The 16,520-nt window shown below is 44.1% G+C and overlaps 1 protein-coding gene across 3 annotated transcripts in view; it reads right to left on the reverse strand.

The window, feature by feature from the left end:
- The window catches only part of LOC147703659 (serine protease 27-like), a 337,557-nt gene that overhangs the window by 263,196 nt on the left and 57,841 nt on the right, over positions 1 to 16,520 (reverse strand). For all 3 annotated transcript variants that reach the window (XM_086931995.1, XM_086931996.1, XM_086931997.1), the window contains exon 3: positions 3,639 to 3,665. In XM_086931995.1, coding sequence (XP_086788121.1) covers positions 3,639 to 3,665 — 27 coding nt within the window. The remainder of the gene's footprint in view (positions 1 to 3,638; positions 3,666 to 16,520) is intronic.

Genomic DNA, 16,520 nt, shown 5'->3' on the forward strand with positions numbered 1-16,520 from the left:
GTTTCTTCCTCTTTCTATGTGTGCTGCATTCCAGCACACATAAAAAGAGGAATATGCCTCCCAGGATTGTTTTTGTGCAGGAAGGGGCACCTTCTTGCACAAAAACAATCCTACATGCAACACAGGCACCCTTGCACTATAGTGAAACGGGTGCTTGCGTTGGCACCAGGCTGCCAAAAAGGCACCAGTGCATGGGAAAGGAGAAGAATGTGCCGTATTATCTTAAAAACTGCACATTCCTTCCTTTCCCTGTCAAGCAGTGCAGCACAGCAAGTCACCTTGCTGTGCTGCACCGCCTTACTTTTTCATAAAGGAGCCCCTGGGTATCTAGGACTAAAAACACCACAACCTTATGGATTAGTATGTGAGAAAATGTTTGAGCCATGCAGAAGTGTAGAGAGTATGTCATGGGACCTAGTTCAAGGATGAAAATGGGGCCCGACGGTTGTATGAATTAAAAAGTACAGCAATAAGCATGTTTCCGGGCCCGGTGCCACTGCAACTCCTACACCAATGGAATCTACGTCCCTGGCGCCATGCGTACCTTATGTAGAGACACGGTTGGAGGTGGTAAGAGAGGCCGGAGGCGGATGAAACTCAAGCTGAAGTGTAATTAAACTTAATGAGCGGCGGCTCCCCTGCTAAGGTGGAGGAGCGTTGCCCTACTGCTTCAACTGCAAGCTAAATACAAACACTAAAATGTTATGTTATGATATGTTATGTTATTTATTTTCTTCTATAGCGCACGGCTACTCCCAAGAGCATCCCGGCGCTTTGGCGAAGAGAACTAAGTGCAGAGTGACAACACAACAACTAAAAACTGAGGGGAACCTAAAGCTACTATTGAGCAAAGAGCCAGGTTTGATAATAACATTATTATCATTTTATTTATTGTATTGAGCTTGCAGTTGAGGCCAGATTAGGTTCAGGCAGGTGGGGCATGGCTCTTGTGACGTCAAGGAAGGAGGAGTGGTGGCTGCACTCTAGGTGTGCATGACGGTTCTTGGGCCGACCAAACCGGCATGCGCACTTTGCATGATCTACACAGGATGTATTGTACATTCTGGGTGGAAAGCATGCACATCTCTGTCCCTCTCTGAGCGCCAAACCACAGCGCTCAGACCAATCTAAATGCTGCTGTAAGGCAGCATCCTGATTGGCTAGGGGATTGTGTGCTTCCTGCTGCGGAGAGGAAAGGCAGTGGCCCGCGGTATTCAGGTAAATGCTTTGATTTATTTTTTATTCCTCCCCTCCTCCGCTCCCAGCCGCCTCACCACCCACGTTCGGTAACAGCTGCTAATGAACTTAACATACCCGATTTATATATATAGCTGCAAACGCAGAAGCGCTAACAGTGTGCGGAATGCATTGAGTGAAAATATAGTATTTGCCGCCTGCAGTATCAACCTCATTTTTTTAAACTAAAATTATATCATAAATTAGTGAAGTGAAACAGGAAATGAGTTTGCACAAAAAGGGGTAACTCTAATAACGTTTCCTAAATGAGGGGCTACATAACAGGAAATGATCCAGTGTGTTTGACGAACAGAAGCACTTATTACCATATGGTTCTTCATCTATATAAAGCATCGTACACATAATTGTAACTTGCCACAAAGTTTATTTTATCGCCAGATGTAAGAGGTGTGTAGCAGAATTCAAACTGAGCGCAGTGTATGCAATTATTGAGGCTGCTGAGTGTTAGGGCAGCCCTTTCTCGTCAAAGCATATACAACAATTTCGTAAGAGTGACAAAGATTGTGCAGATTTTAATACAAATAAGGTGTCCAATTGTGGGGTACACTGAACAACCCCATAACAGTTGCCAAAACCATGCATGCTTTAAACATATGGGGCCTAGTGGCGGCCGACACAATGAAGAGGTGTTGAGGTGAGTGGAGGGAGCAAGGGGTAGCACGGGAGGGGCAGCTCCAGGGGGCAGTTTAATAATTAAAAAAGATGTAAACGACTTACCTGGAGCTGCGGCTGCCTCCTACATTGCGCCTCACCTCAGTGTTCTCTTCCTGGGCCCAGGCTCTCAGCATACACTGGGACAGACTCCCTGTGCAATCCCCACGCTGCTCTCATGCTCTGAGAACAGCGTGGGGATTGGTCTGAGCTGGCTGAAAAGACACTCCCCTCAGACCAGGGAGTCTGTGGGGTTTCTCCAGTCCTGCTATTCAATGCAACCGGGCTGGAGAAACCTAAGCGTGCATGTGTGTTTGGCCGGTCAAACACACATTCCCACTTAGAGTGCACATAGCACTTCGCCTCCCCCTCCCATGCCTCGGCCCTGCTCCTCCCTAAACGCGCGGGCTCATTGCCGGCAAATGAAAAATAAAATAATTTAGGTAATCGTTTTATTTTTTACCTGCTGGCTCGGAGCCAGTGGGGCCACGTTTCTCCCCCATTTGCGGAGGAACGGCCCCTGATGGGGCCAGAGATACCTGATAAAGGAACTCGTGTTGTACCCACCTGAACATGAAGTCTGAAGACTTACAGACCGCTAAGCAAAACTTTCTGACTCTCACACAGGCCAGGCACCATGCCTATGCAATGCCTATGTCATGTCACTTTACTGCCTAAACACCACGCTATTTCTGCTACCACTAGTTTGAGTAGTGTAAATTACTGCAATCATACAGAAGTAAAATTCTCCCTGCGTACTAATTAAGTCATATAGTGAGTTTTACTCTGATATTGCAAACTAAAGTGATTATTAGCCTTGAATTCCTTTTAAAGTCATAACACTGCCTAGTCATCATTATTGCACGCTATTCGATTGTTAAACCTAGTTCATTTTCAAAATGTAAATCACCCTTCAGCCATATCTGATCAAGCCTGCTACAGCTTTAAAGTCAAGGTCTAACAAAGAGATGCTGGGCTTCAGTGAACTCACAACAATCTCTGGTTCCTTAGGACCAATAGGATTGTCCAGTTGTCTGTGTTCCTAGGGTCTGACACTTACAAAACATAACACGTGGAGGTACATTTTGTACTTTGTTATCTCTTCTGCTACCTGACCTCTAAATAGAGCAAGTTGATCATCAGTTTGGTGGCCAGGGCACTCCACTACACTTGTAGCGTCTACTAAACTATATATGAGGCCTTTACCCCAAAGGATCCAAGTCCTTGGTGCCATCAGTGTTACGCCAGCCGAGGCACCACCAGGGGAAACATAATGCTCTGGCTCATTCCAAATAGAACGAGTGGAAAGTGTTTTTTATTTCGTGAAGGATTTCAAGGGGACCTGAAAGTCCAGATTTTAACTCAATTACCCTCGTGCAGAACCTTTGGCGAACTAGAGGTAGAGGTTGTAGGAGAACTAGAGGTAGTAATCATAGTTTTACAATCACATGCAAAGCATGTTGTCATAATGTTCTTTCACAATCTTCCGTCTTAAATGATGGAGCAGTGATGAGAGCTTAGAACAGAGGAGAGAAAGTGGAATGTGGATACATTGAGCAAGCAATGGAAGTAGGTCATGAGGGTTAGAAAATCCAGAATACAAACAAATAGACGAATAACATTAGAGTGAGCTAGGTGGATAGTAGCACAGACACACTCATTCCATTCACTCATGTGCAGTAGCAGTGAAAGACAATAGGTACATTTTTGTCATTGTATGATCTTCTTACCATTTGCAGGTTCTGCTTCCTGGATCCCTAATTGAAAACAAAAATAAAATCTATGGGTTAGAAAAAAAATCTAAGTAGTTTCAAAGACATCTTAAATTGCTATGACGTCATACAGAGATCTGGGCCTAAATCCATCGTTTTTTTTGCTCACCATGCCATTCCAGTTTGAACCCAGCCATATGCAAATCTGTCTTGACCCTGCGCCTAATGGAAACAGTCCAGTCCGACCTGCCAGGCCATGTCCTCCCTGGACTGGAAACAAGCATCCTAGGACTGGTTTCAGGGTTTCACCCTTCTTCAGCAGGATAGCTTGACTCCAGTGGCATGGAGAGCACAGGATCCACATCTGGGCATGCCCGTCCCACTCGGGGTGACAAATGCAAAAAGAACAATTGATGGACAGAATGCAGAACAATGTCATACATTTACCCTGTACTGGGGTGAATGTATGACATTGTTCTGCATTCTGCCCATCAACTGTTGTTTTTGCATTTGTTACCCCGAGTGGGATGGGTATGCTCCAACGCGAGTCCCATGCTCTCCACACCACTGGAGTCAAGCTATCCTGGCTGAAGACGGCTGATAGCCAGAAACCGGTCCTAGGATGTTTGATTCCGATCCAGTAAAGACATGGCTTGGCAGTTCGGGCTGGACTGTTCCCATGAGGCACAGGGTCAAGGCTGATTTGCATATAGCCATGTCTGAACTGGGGTGGTGTGGAGTGCAACAAAACGATGGATTTAGGCCCAGATCTCTGTACTGGTGTGAATGTATGACATGGTTCTGCATTCTGTCCATCAACTGTTGTTTTTGCATACATTTACCCTAGTACAGGGATCCGAGTGTAAATCCATAATGTTGTTGCTTTATTACGCTGCCCCTATTTACAAGGGTAAAAAAAAAACACACTAGGGTCTTGACTCATAACTCAGCTAGGCTGAGCCAAATCTAACTAAAAAACAACACAAGGGCCAATGCTGAGGGATTCTTTTGACCAAGAAGGCTTTCAAAAACAAGGGTGTTCAGATTCAAGCATAAACAACCTGCTTAATTTCTTAGTAACGTAAAAAGATTTATTCTTTTTCAAACATATTTTTTGTTTGCAACACAATATTTTAGTGCATGGAGAAGACACAATTTTTATATACAATATATACAACGATAACAAGTGAAAATCTGCATTACCATACTTCAATCATACATGGCCGTCCAGTCATACAAAAACACATTCATACACAATGCTATACAAAACAAAGAAAAGAAAATGAATCCACGTATCGGTCGTGAGTAAATTGGAGGAATCCCTTTTGATTATGCAATTTTTAAAGTCTTTTCAATGAATCAAAAACCGAGAATCCACTTCTCTGGACAATGGTAAAGGGACTTTGTTTTTAACACAGAGCGTGTAGACCAGATACGGGGATGTGATGGTCGACGCGTTTCGAACCCCAGTCATTAAAGGGGTTCTCCTCAGGACCAAATGGTTCTGGAAAAATAACAGAAAAGGTGCTTAGGGCAGGGTATCATTAAAAAGCGAGATGAGAGACATTTACCCCGTGAAAACCACAGCCTACCTTAACCATAGAACCAAACGTCATGAAAATCCAAAGACGACGAATCATAGAATTTCACAATGAAGTGCACGTAGTGGCTGTAACCAAAAGGAAATAGATAAACGTGCTAGATTTAATGACATGCGCTTACTCTCAATCGTTCAGTTTGATCTAATGCACTGCTGGGTGGGACTCTTACCTGGAGTTCGACAGGCTAGAGACTTGCCGTCGGGTCCATGCTTCTCCCTAATCCCGTGGGAAAGATTTGCTTCGTTGCTGAAAAGGAGTGGACACAGGCAGTCGGTGAAAATGGCCTGGTGAGCAAAGTCGTTGCGGGCGGCTGAATTTTAACTTGCCACTTACCGATAGAAAGAAAGGCATCCGTCCTTGTTTCTGTCGTGCGAGTTGGAGAATGTTTGCCGATGGTCGGTGTTCGTACTTCCTGGTTTAAAACCTCCCAAGTGTTTCTGGGACTTGTAGTTTCACAAATGTTACACTGTCGGGTTACGGCAGAGAGATGTGACAGGGGGCGTGTCAACTGAGGGATTGCGATTAAGCATTGGCTCGAAAACTTCAGGTGTTAGTTTCGCATCCAAGTCTCCTCCCCTTGGTATACATTGGTAAAACTACACAGTAAGTTAGAAGCAGGATTACCCAGCACAAATCCCGAATTAGGAGAGGTGTTGAAAATGCCCCACTAGTGAATCATTGGGCCAGGATGAAAGACGAACAGACTGACTTAAAATGGACAGTGCTTTCCAAGATTGAAAAAGATCCAAGGGGAGGAGACTTGGATGCGAAATTAGCTCAACGTGAGGTACTATTAATTATGAAATTCAACACAGCATTAAAAGGCTTGAATGAGATCTCTGAAATATACAAAACTAACACCTGAAGTTTTCGAGCCAATGCTTAATCGCAATCCCTCAGTTGACACGCCCCCTGTCACATCTCTCCGCCGTAACCCGACAGTGTAACATTTGTGAAACTACAAGTCCCAGAAACACTTGGGAGGTTTTAAACCAGGAAGTACGAACACCGACCATCGGCAAACATTCTCCAACTCGCACGACAGAAACAAGGACGGATGCCTTTCTTTCTATCGGTAAGTGGCAAGTTAAAATTCAGCCGCCCGCAACGACTTTGCTCACCAGGCCATTTTCACCGACTGCCTGTGTCCACTCCTTTTCAGCAACGAAGCAAATCTTTCCCACGGGATTAGGGAGAAGCATGGACCCGACGGCAAGTCTCTAGCCTGTCGAACTCCAGGTAAGAGTCCCACCCAGCAGTGCATTAGATCAAACTGAACGATTGAGAGTAAGCGCATGTCATTAAATCTAGCACGTTTGTCTATTTCCTTTTGGTTACAGCCACTACGTGCACTTCATTGTGAAATTCTATGATTCGTCGTCTTTGGATTTTCATGACGTTTGGTTCTATGGTTAAGGTAGGCTGTGGTTTTCACGGGGTAAATGTCTCTCATCTCGCTTTTTAATGATACCCTGCCCTAAGCACCTTTTCTGTTATTTTTCCAGAACCATTTGGTCCTGAGGAGAACCCCTTTAATGACTGGGGTTCGAAACGCGTCGACCATCACATCCCCGCATCTGGTCTACACGCTCTGTGTTAAAAACAAAGTCCCTTTACCATCGTCCAGAGAAGTGGATTCTCGGTTTTTGATTCATTGAAAAGACTTTAAAAATTGCATAATCAAAAGGGATTCCTCCAATTTACTCACGACCGATACGTGGATTCATTTTCTTTTCTTTGTTTTGTATAGCATTGTGTATGAATGTGTTTTTGTATGACTGGACGGCCATGTATGATTGAAGTATGGTAATGCAGATTTTCACTTGTTATCGTTGTATATATTGTATATAAAAATTGTGTCTTCTCCATGCACTAAAATATTGTGTTGCAAACAAAAAATATGTTTGAAAAAGAATAAATCTTTTTACGTTACTAAGAAATTAAGCAGGTTGTTTATGCTTGAATCTGAACACCCTTGTTTTTGAAAGCCTTCTTGGTCAAAAGAATCCCTCAGCATTGGCCCTTGTGTTGTTTTTTAGTTACCTATTTACAAGGGTAGCATAAATATCGTGCAGGGCCAAAAATAAGACCAGAGAAAACCAGGGGGCATATTTACAAGAAAACTGCTGGAGCGTGTGTCAAGACAAAATTGCTAATGATGCACTCTGACAGTTTCAAAACGTAGGGATGCAACATATTTACAAGAATGCGGCGCACCTCTGCATTTCCCCTAGCGCTGGTGCTAAATTTAGCTGCCTAGCGCAAACGCAAGCACCCATTTACTATAGTGCAAGTGTGCCTGTGTTGCAGGTAATGATTGCTGATGTGCAGAAAGGTGTCCCTTTCTGCACATAAACAAACAATAATGGTGATTTGTAGCTTCTATGTGTGCTGCAGAATGAAGCACATATAGAAGTTGCAAAATGTCATTTTTTAATGATTGTTTGTGCAGGGAGGGACACCGTTCTGCTCATGAATAATCACTAATGGTGATTTGCTGTTTCTATCTGTGCTGCAGCACACATAGAAATAGCTAAAACAAGAAGAAATTATTAATTTCCCCTCATTGCGCCTGTTTAAGACCAGGTTTTCCCTGGTCTTATTTTTGGTACTGCCCCATATTTACCCCACCCTTGTAAATAGGGGATAGCGTCAAAAAGCAATGGGTCATGTGGTGGAACGCCCACAGCAACACCCATTGCCCGCCCCTTTGCCACCGCGGACTGCTGTGATAAGGTGCATATTTACGCCACCTTGTTAATATGGAACAGGGAATTGTGCCACAGGAACCTCTTTAAAAGTGAGGTTCCTGTGGCGCAATGCCCTTATATTAAGGCTAACACAAGGAGATGATGGACGGAGCGCTGTAAATTGGCTCCCAGGTATTAAACAGGTGAATTAAATAAAATCGTCATTACTCAATTGTTCAGATGCTTCAGAGGGCTATAAGGGTGGTGGCTACAGAGATAGAACTCACAGAAAGATGATTGTCGCTGACCCAAGACTTATGGTGTACCCTGACTGACCCGGCCCTATCCACAGTCAGTAGTGACTTGGAAAGCACCCCGCACTGTCCCTGCAAGCTGCAGGTACTGAAATGGGAGTCGCAACCAAACCATGCAAGCGGAAGGGGCTGAGAATAAAGGCACAGTAAAGAACAACAACCCCAAACAATCCATAAGGGCAGGGGTAAAACGGGAAAAAAACGAATGATGGGACATCTGTAAGCCTAGAGTCAGTAAGTAAACAGGTCTTGGACATTGGCTTAGCCCGCAATTGGATAAGACATTCCCGCCCTGGGTGGCTACCCTGATGGAGGACTTACTGGCCCAGATTAGAACCATTGTGAGAGACGTGCTTGCCCCCCTGGTTACCCGACTGGACAAGTTGGTCAACCTGTGGGACCACAGGGATGGACATACCCCTGAAAGACCTGCTCTGGTATGAGCAAATGAAACTGTCTCTTCCCTTCATACTGACGTTGGCGCTGTAAATGGCATGGGAAGGCCCAATGCTCCCCCTTGGGAAGAATCCACTCTGGCCCAGGCTGAAGGTAGCACAGACTCTGAACCCAAGCAGGGGAAGGGGGAACCTGCAAACAAGGTCACCCTGAAGGACAGCACGGCCAGAGATGGGTCCCAGAACAAAGGGGGCAGGGATGAGTTTGGGAACATGTTCAGGTTCATGTTCTGTGGGGAAAATCTGCCAATAATAAAACTCCCCCCAGCCTCAACCCCATATGTTATCGTACTGGCAGGTGTACCTGAAGTTAAAGTGGGACAAAGGGAAACCCAGCTAGAATTTAAGAACAAATGCTTGTTTTGGCTGGCTAGGTATCGCCAGTTTCCCTACAAGCATGCAGGTGGAATTCTTATGATCCGTTGGGTTAGCTGGGTGGGCAACAGAGCAAAAGATCTATGCGGGGATTGTGCAATAATCCACTTTAAAAATCCAAAGATTTACAGCATCTTTTGCGAATTAACCATTTTGCCCTGGATGCTGGCACGTCAGTCAGGCCCTTCCTATTTACCCACTTTTATAACCCAAATATAATGAATCAAACCAAGGCAGATAAAAGCTCAATGCAGGTGAGTGGTATCAAAACCAACCACCACCGGGACAGGGGTATCAACAACCGAGACCCCTACTATTCAGGCTACCTGTGGCAAACAGATTTCGGGTCCTGGAAGAAGTAGATTGACTCACACTAAAAGTAAATACTGACCAGGTGACCAGTCATCAAAAGGACCCACTGGAGAAGGATATTCTGCGCAGTATGAAGCATACAATGGTTACCTTGCAGGGGCTAGGGATGGAAAAAAGAAGGTACAAATGAGGAAGATCTCAAGAATCAGGGACAATGGGTGTGTAAGGGAAGGGCCTAGGTTTATAAGTCTGAACCATAGCATTAACCCCATGAATGTACATCTTAGTTTCACCGACCACAATGTTCAGACCAACTCACTGGGAATACCAGAAAACCCAAGCTCTGATATCAACCTGATGCCACAGGAGGGAGCTCATCCTAGGTTTATTGACCCCAATGTTCAGACCATGTCACCAGGATCACCAGAAACTCCTAGTTTCGAAATCAACATGGTGTCACAGGAGAGAGCCTCAAATAGCTTCATGGGAAAGTGCCCCAGTGACAAGGTTGGGGAAGAACTGTTGCTAAAGGCTGACATCCAGGTTGGTATCCCAGCAAGACAACATGGAACATCTAAGCTGAGGATGTTATCCTGGAATGTCACGGGCCTCAAAAGCAAACTGACCTGCCCAACTTGGGGTCTTTGTAGGTCTATTTGACATATGTATGTTTCAGGACACATGGGCAATGGAGGAGGTGTCGCACATGGGGTTTGTGGCATATAGGATAGCTGCCACCTCAAGGGGAACGGGAAGGCCATCCGGGGGGTTATGTATCTGGGTAGGCTCCCATTTGGGTTGTACGTCCCTCCAGCTGGAGTCCCTCTCAGATGACATCCTGTGCATATTGCTTACTTTCTCATGAGATAGTACTGGTTAATGTTTGCTGTAAGGCCCAGTCAAGAAATCTTGACCCTCGATCAACTAGACCACCATATCCCTATACTTACCAAAGATGTCCTGGTGGTTATATGGGGGTGATTTTAACTGTCAATTGGAGCTTTTGAAAGATTTTAATGAAACTTCACGCACTGAAGAAGATCTGCTTTGGGCTATTCCTGAGTCAAACATCTCTTCAATTAGGGCATGGACTTTGCTGGGCCCTTCAGATTAAGTTTTTCACCGTAAACCATTCCCTAAGAGCTTGTAATGGACGAACTAAATCTGACTCTCCAGGGAAGCAAACCTTCAACAGGGTTGGCCATTCTTCCATCCTAGACTACATCCTAGTACAAACCAGAATGTGGGGCAGAGTCGCTGATTTTGCTGTCTTGCCACAAAATAACAGTGATCATAATGCTTTGACCTTGGAGCTGGAGTTGCCAGCCCCTTGGAAAAACATTGATCTCACTGCACTGGCAGATAGCAGATTAATACCAATAACATGAGGAAAGTAAGATGGGCGGTGATTGAACAATTGCCTGATAGACTAGCCTCCCTATACCAAACCATTATACTGACCATACTGGAACTAGAAAAGTTCTCTATCATAGACAATATTGTCACTTCCTTAACAGACGTTGCCAAAACGCATGAGGCATTACAGTCAATCTGGTGGATATGTTCTGGCCAGTGGCCAATAGTGGGAGGGGGCACAGGCAAAGCAGTTCTGGTTTAATGGCAGTTGTCGTGAGGCAAAGAGGGCCCTGATAGAGGCCATAACATCCAAAAAAAAGAACCCAAATTAAAACAGCGAGGGCCTCCTATCGTGATAGCATCACACTCACAAAAAAACATAGGTAATGGATCATTAGGCATCTCTAAAGCAGGCTCTAGCAGAAAAAGGATATGAAATCCTTCAGGAACATAGTCATTGCAGGGTGGAGTAATGAAAAGCAGGCATTAGAGCCCAACATAGCTGCTGATAGTTGAAAAGAGCATTTTCAGGCCCTATATTCCCTGCTGGACATTGAGGCCAGCACCCTGACCCTAGCAATTCAACTACTACAAAATTCTTATACAGAGGCCCCTGAGCTGACCTTGACCAAAGTAACCAGTGCCATAAGTAAACTAGCCCCTTGCAAAGCCCCATGACTGGACAAGATACCGGGGAACCTTCTTTGCGCTGAGCAGAAAGTTGTGGGCCATATTTGTCGGTGTTCTTAAATGCTGTACTGCAAGGGATGACATTCCTCACAACTTGGGCTGCAGCTGAGATCCTTCCAGTGTACAAAAAAAGGGTCCCCATTATTGTCCATCAACTACAGACCAATTGGCCTGATTGATGTCACTCAAAAAATCTTTGCTCTGATTCTGCTGGTAGCCTTCAGACCTGGCTGGAGGGACACAAACTCATGAGCCCACTCCAAGCTGGCTTTAAAGAAAAAATATCCACTACTGACCAAATATTTAGGCTCCAACTCCTCTACTGGAAAACAGTGCATTTGGAGAGTGGTAGCCTCTATTTGGTCTTCGTGGATCTTAACAGTTCCTCTGATTTGGTGCCAAGGGATGCCCTCTGGATGGTGTTAAGTGATCTTGGAGTCCCCCATTATCTTTGGAATATGCTAAGAAGACTACACAAAGGCAACTATGCCCAAATCAGGTTTGGGAAGCATGGGAACTCACCTCACCTAGCCCAGCCAATAGAGGGTCAGACAGGGTTCTGTGCTTGCCCCTACTCTGTATTTTATTTACATCAATGGATTGATTGGAGAATTGCGTGGGATGAAAGATATAGATGCTCCCAAGCTAGAGCATAAGTTAGTGCCGGCAAGGATGTTTGCAGATCACACTCTCTTGCTCTCTAAGTCCCCAATGGGCATCCAGAGAATCCTTGATTGTTTTTGTGTGTTTTGTAGAAGCAGGGGGCTGGAGATTGAGGTACCGGGTTTTTATGGACCCGGCGGTGCCAGGGGGAACACCCAAAGACCTCTTGAGTCCTTCCTGTTTTGGACCACAGAAACACAGAGTCTTCTAGGTGATGTCAAGGATCGAGTTTATTGGCTGCAACCAGTAACAGGTATCCTAGAAGTACAACAGCATGTAGCGCATGTATGTTCTCAGGAGACTGCTCGTTTTTACAGAACCAGCCTCTTCCTTTTATACAAAATAATACACTTCGGGCAAGAATTCCTCGGTTTACAGTTGGTCATATAAATATTTCTACTACAAAGAAAAAGCAAAGTCATGATGGCAAGCCCATATTTTAGTTTGTCAAGTTCGTGATAGATTACCCAGCAAGGCCCAGAACTTCCATCAGATAACGATGAACCCCCCATAAAATCGGGCACCTTCTCCTTGTAAAACCAGTCATAAAGAAGAAACAGGGACAGGTGTGTGTGTGATTAAGCGTAGCTTGTATGCGATGAACGGTTTATGACATGTTGTGCTTTGATGCTAATCTCGCTCGGCCATTGGGATGAGGACTGCCAGAACAGGTTTGGCTTGAGGCAGTGGAGTCAGCTCGCCCAAGTCACAGAGGAGTCAGCAAAGGTGTACGTGTCCTTTTAGATCGAATTCGGCCTTGGTCATTTTCACTATGTAAGGGCAATCACAAAATGGATGCCGCTCACAAAATGGAACCCGAGGGTTCAAGACAGAAACCACGATTTCACGGTGATTTCGTCACTCAATCATGACGCAAATGCATAGGTATAATATCTCAATCATTACCGGTCTGCCGATACCAAATTCGTCATGATACGATGATATTTTTGACACGAGTGTAGAGCTTCGGTACCACATAATAGCAGGGTCCTGAATTTTCAGTACCACAAGATCAATGTACAGAAGACAAAATATATGGTCTTCAACCCGCTAGCTTTGTCCATCCTAATCCACACATGAACGGTATCTAACTTGAGAGGGTACCAGTCTTTGACTCATTTTGGTCTTACCCTAACAGAAAGAATGGATTTGGGCTACAAATAGACAAATCAAGTCTTTAGCTAGCCCAGACAACAGGAGGGTTGGCTAAGTTATACAGAAATTCTTTTCATAAGCCCGTAGGACCTGTTATAGAGATCTACAAAACCCAACTAAGGAGTGCTGCAATGTATGGGGCTGAACTCTGAGGTCACCGTCTTCCCAAATCTATCATTAAATCTGAGAATAATTTCCTTAGACAGTTATTTGACCTTCCAGTGAGCTCCCCACTGATTCCACTGTGTCTGGATTTAGGGGTGAGACTGATTGTAGAGGAAATTGGTTGTACACCCCTCACATTCTGGCGGCGACTATGGGTGACCCCTGAACTGGGCGAATACAGGGCGGAGCTAAAAGAGGTACTGGGACTTCCAGGTACAGGCAAACTGACATGGTTTGCATACATCAAGGAAGGCCTCTACACTATAGATAGAGAGAGCCTTTGGAGTAACCCAGAGGAAGCTTGCACTGCTTTATCATGCGAACAATTAGTCAGGAGCTAGGGGGGGGGGAGGTAAACTCACCCAACTCTATGAGAACTCAGCCATTGGGACCCTTACAGTCTATTTTTTGATAATTACAAATTAGAGCCATGTCTAGATGAGATACAACCGGCATTAGACAGGAAACTTTATTTACAGTTTAGACACGGGTCTTTTCCTCTGCGTGAATTTTCTAATAAATGGGCTGGTAAGTCCACCTTACGGTGCCCAGCACACAGTAGTGAAGAGGAGACCGAATTTCATGTATTCTTTTTTTGTCCCGGTTACAACATAATTAGGCAAAGGTGGTTGACACAAATATGCAGGAGCAAGCTAGGTACAAGGCGTTGTGAAGAAGCATTTAGACTACTGAAACATAACACTCAAATGCCAATTGTATATGCTGTGTCGTGTTTTTTAACCTCTACGTGGTGGGTGCGCAATATTTTCTATAAACTTGTTAATGCACCAAGGGCCAGATGTAGGAGCCTTAATACCGGTCGGAAACGGCCGATTTCTGCCGTTTCTGACTGGTATTTTGCTTTTGAGATGTAGGCGGCATTTTATTTACAGAATCGGTATATTTACCGATTCGGTAAATATACAGAATCGGTAAAATACCAAGGGCCAGATGTAGGAGCCGAAATACTGGTCGGTAACGGCCGATTTCGGCCGTTACTTAATATTTGGCATGTAGGGGCCCTATTTTACCGATTCGGTAAATTTACCGATTCGGTAAATTTACCGAATCCTTAAAATACCGAATCAGTATTTTTACCAATTCTGTAATTTTGAGATGTAGGTGGGACTCTTCTGAGTCCCACAGGCCTTACTGAATCGGTATTTTACCACCCAATCCAATTGGGTGGTAAAATACCGATTCCAGGTGTGCATGCGTATGTGTGCATGCACACCTATGGCATGTGACAGACAGACATGCCCTTAGGGCATGTCTGTGTGCCACATGTCACACATGCCTGAATTCGGGGTGCTAGAGGGTGTCAAAGTGACACCCCCTGCACCCTTGCAACATTCGGTATTTACCGAATCGGTAAATACCGATTCGGTAATGCCCATTGATTCCTATGGGCTTCAATACCCATAGGTATCAATGGGCATTACCGAATCGGTATTTACCGATTCGGTAAATACCGATTCTTACAGAATCGGTAATTCAATTACCGATTCTATCTACATCTTCCCCCTTCTATTTTACCGATTCATAAATACCGAATCGGTAAAATTCGGTATTTATGAATCGGTAAAATATACTTACCTACATCTGGCCCCAAATCGGTAAATTTACCGATTCTGTAAATCAAGATGTAGGTGGCACTGTAATCAGTGCCACAGGCCCTTACCGAATCGTTATTTACCATGGAATACTATTCCATGGTAAATAACGAATTCCAGTGTACATGCACATCTGTGCATGTACACATGTGGCACACAGACATGCCCTAAGGGCATGTCTGTGTGTCACATGGCACACAAGCCAGAAACAGGGGTGCATCAGGGTGTCAAAGTGACACCCTGTGACCCTTGCAAAATCGGTAATTTTACCGATTCTGTAACTACAGAATCGGTATTTGCCATTGATTCCTATGGGCTTCAAGGCCCATAGGAATCAATGGCAAATACCGATTCTGTAATTACAGAATCGGTGATTACCGAATCTTACAGATTCGGTATTTTTACCGAATATTCTACCTACATAGCAATTACCGAATAGTGAATACCGAATCTGTAAAATTCGGTATTTTCCATTCGGTAAATTGCTATTACCTACATCTAGGCCCAAATATTGATTGATCTTTTTTCATGTTCTGCACTCATTTTCAAGCCTTTTACTGGGTTTAAGCTTTTTAATCTGTTTTAAGCATTGTATGCTTTTGTAATGCTCTTTTATGGTCCACTGACCAATTTAAAGAACTGATGGAATAATGTTTTAAATCTTATCACCATATCTCATACTATAAGATTTTAAATCAAATAATAAAAATTATGGTTTTTCATACACACCCTCAATGTATTTTTTGTGCTCTCCTTTTGTGTTTAATGTGTTCTATAATAAATATTTGTTACAGCGATCATTGGAGTTGCCTTAGGCTTCTGTACATTGATATGTTCTTTCCCTGCCTTAGGAACTCACATTATTCGCAGGTGGTCCCCTTCTTCTTTCAATAGTTATGTCAAGTAACTATTACTTATGCCCTAACGTAACTATAGCTTGCGTCTCTGCCATGCACAATTTTCTTATCAATAAATTCACTGCAAATGTCGCAGTGATATCAATGATCTCATAGAAGATATCATGAGTGATGTAATATGTGGAGTAATTAACAGTGCATGGCTCGGAGGCGAGTTATAGTTACGTGAGATACCTATAGCTATAAATGCTGAGGGGCTTATTTACAAGCCCCTTGCATCACTTTTGCACCATTTTTAACATGAGAAAAGTGACGTACGGGTGATGCAAGGGGCTTGTAAATCTGCCCCTGAATTTCTATATTTTTTGTGTGTGCAAAATCTAAACCTAACTATAATGTCCCTGTAATGTTTGTTTTTTTCATGGAATTTCTAAGATTTTTTAATTATATTTCCTAACTATACCGTCCCTGTGTGAGTGGGTGTGTGAGTGGCTGTATGGGTTTGTTAGTGGTTGGGTATGCAAGTGTGTGAGTGGTTGTATGAGTCTGTGAGTGGGAGTGAATGTATGGGTGTTTAGTGGTTGTGTGGGTATGTGAGTGGGAGTAGTTGTGTGTGTCTGTGAGTGGGTTTGTTAGTGGGTTTGTGGGTCTGTG

This window comes from Lissotriton vulgaris, chromosome 7, assembly GCF_964263255.1.
Source record: "Lissotriton vulgaris chromosome 7, aLisVul1.2, whole genome shotgun sequence".
Classification (NCBI taxonomy): domain Eukaryota; kingdom Metazoa; phylum Chordata; class Amphibia; order Caudata; family Salamandridae; genus Lissotriton; species Lissotriton vulgaris.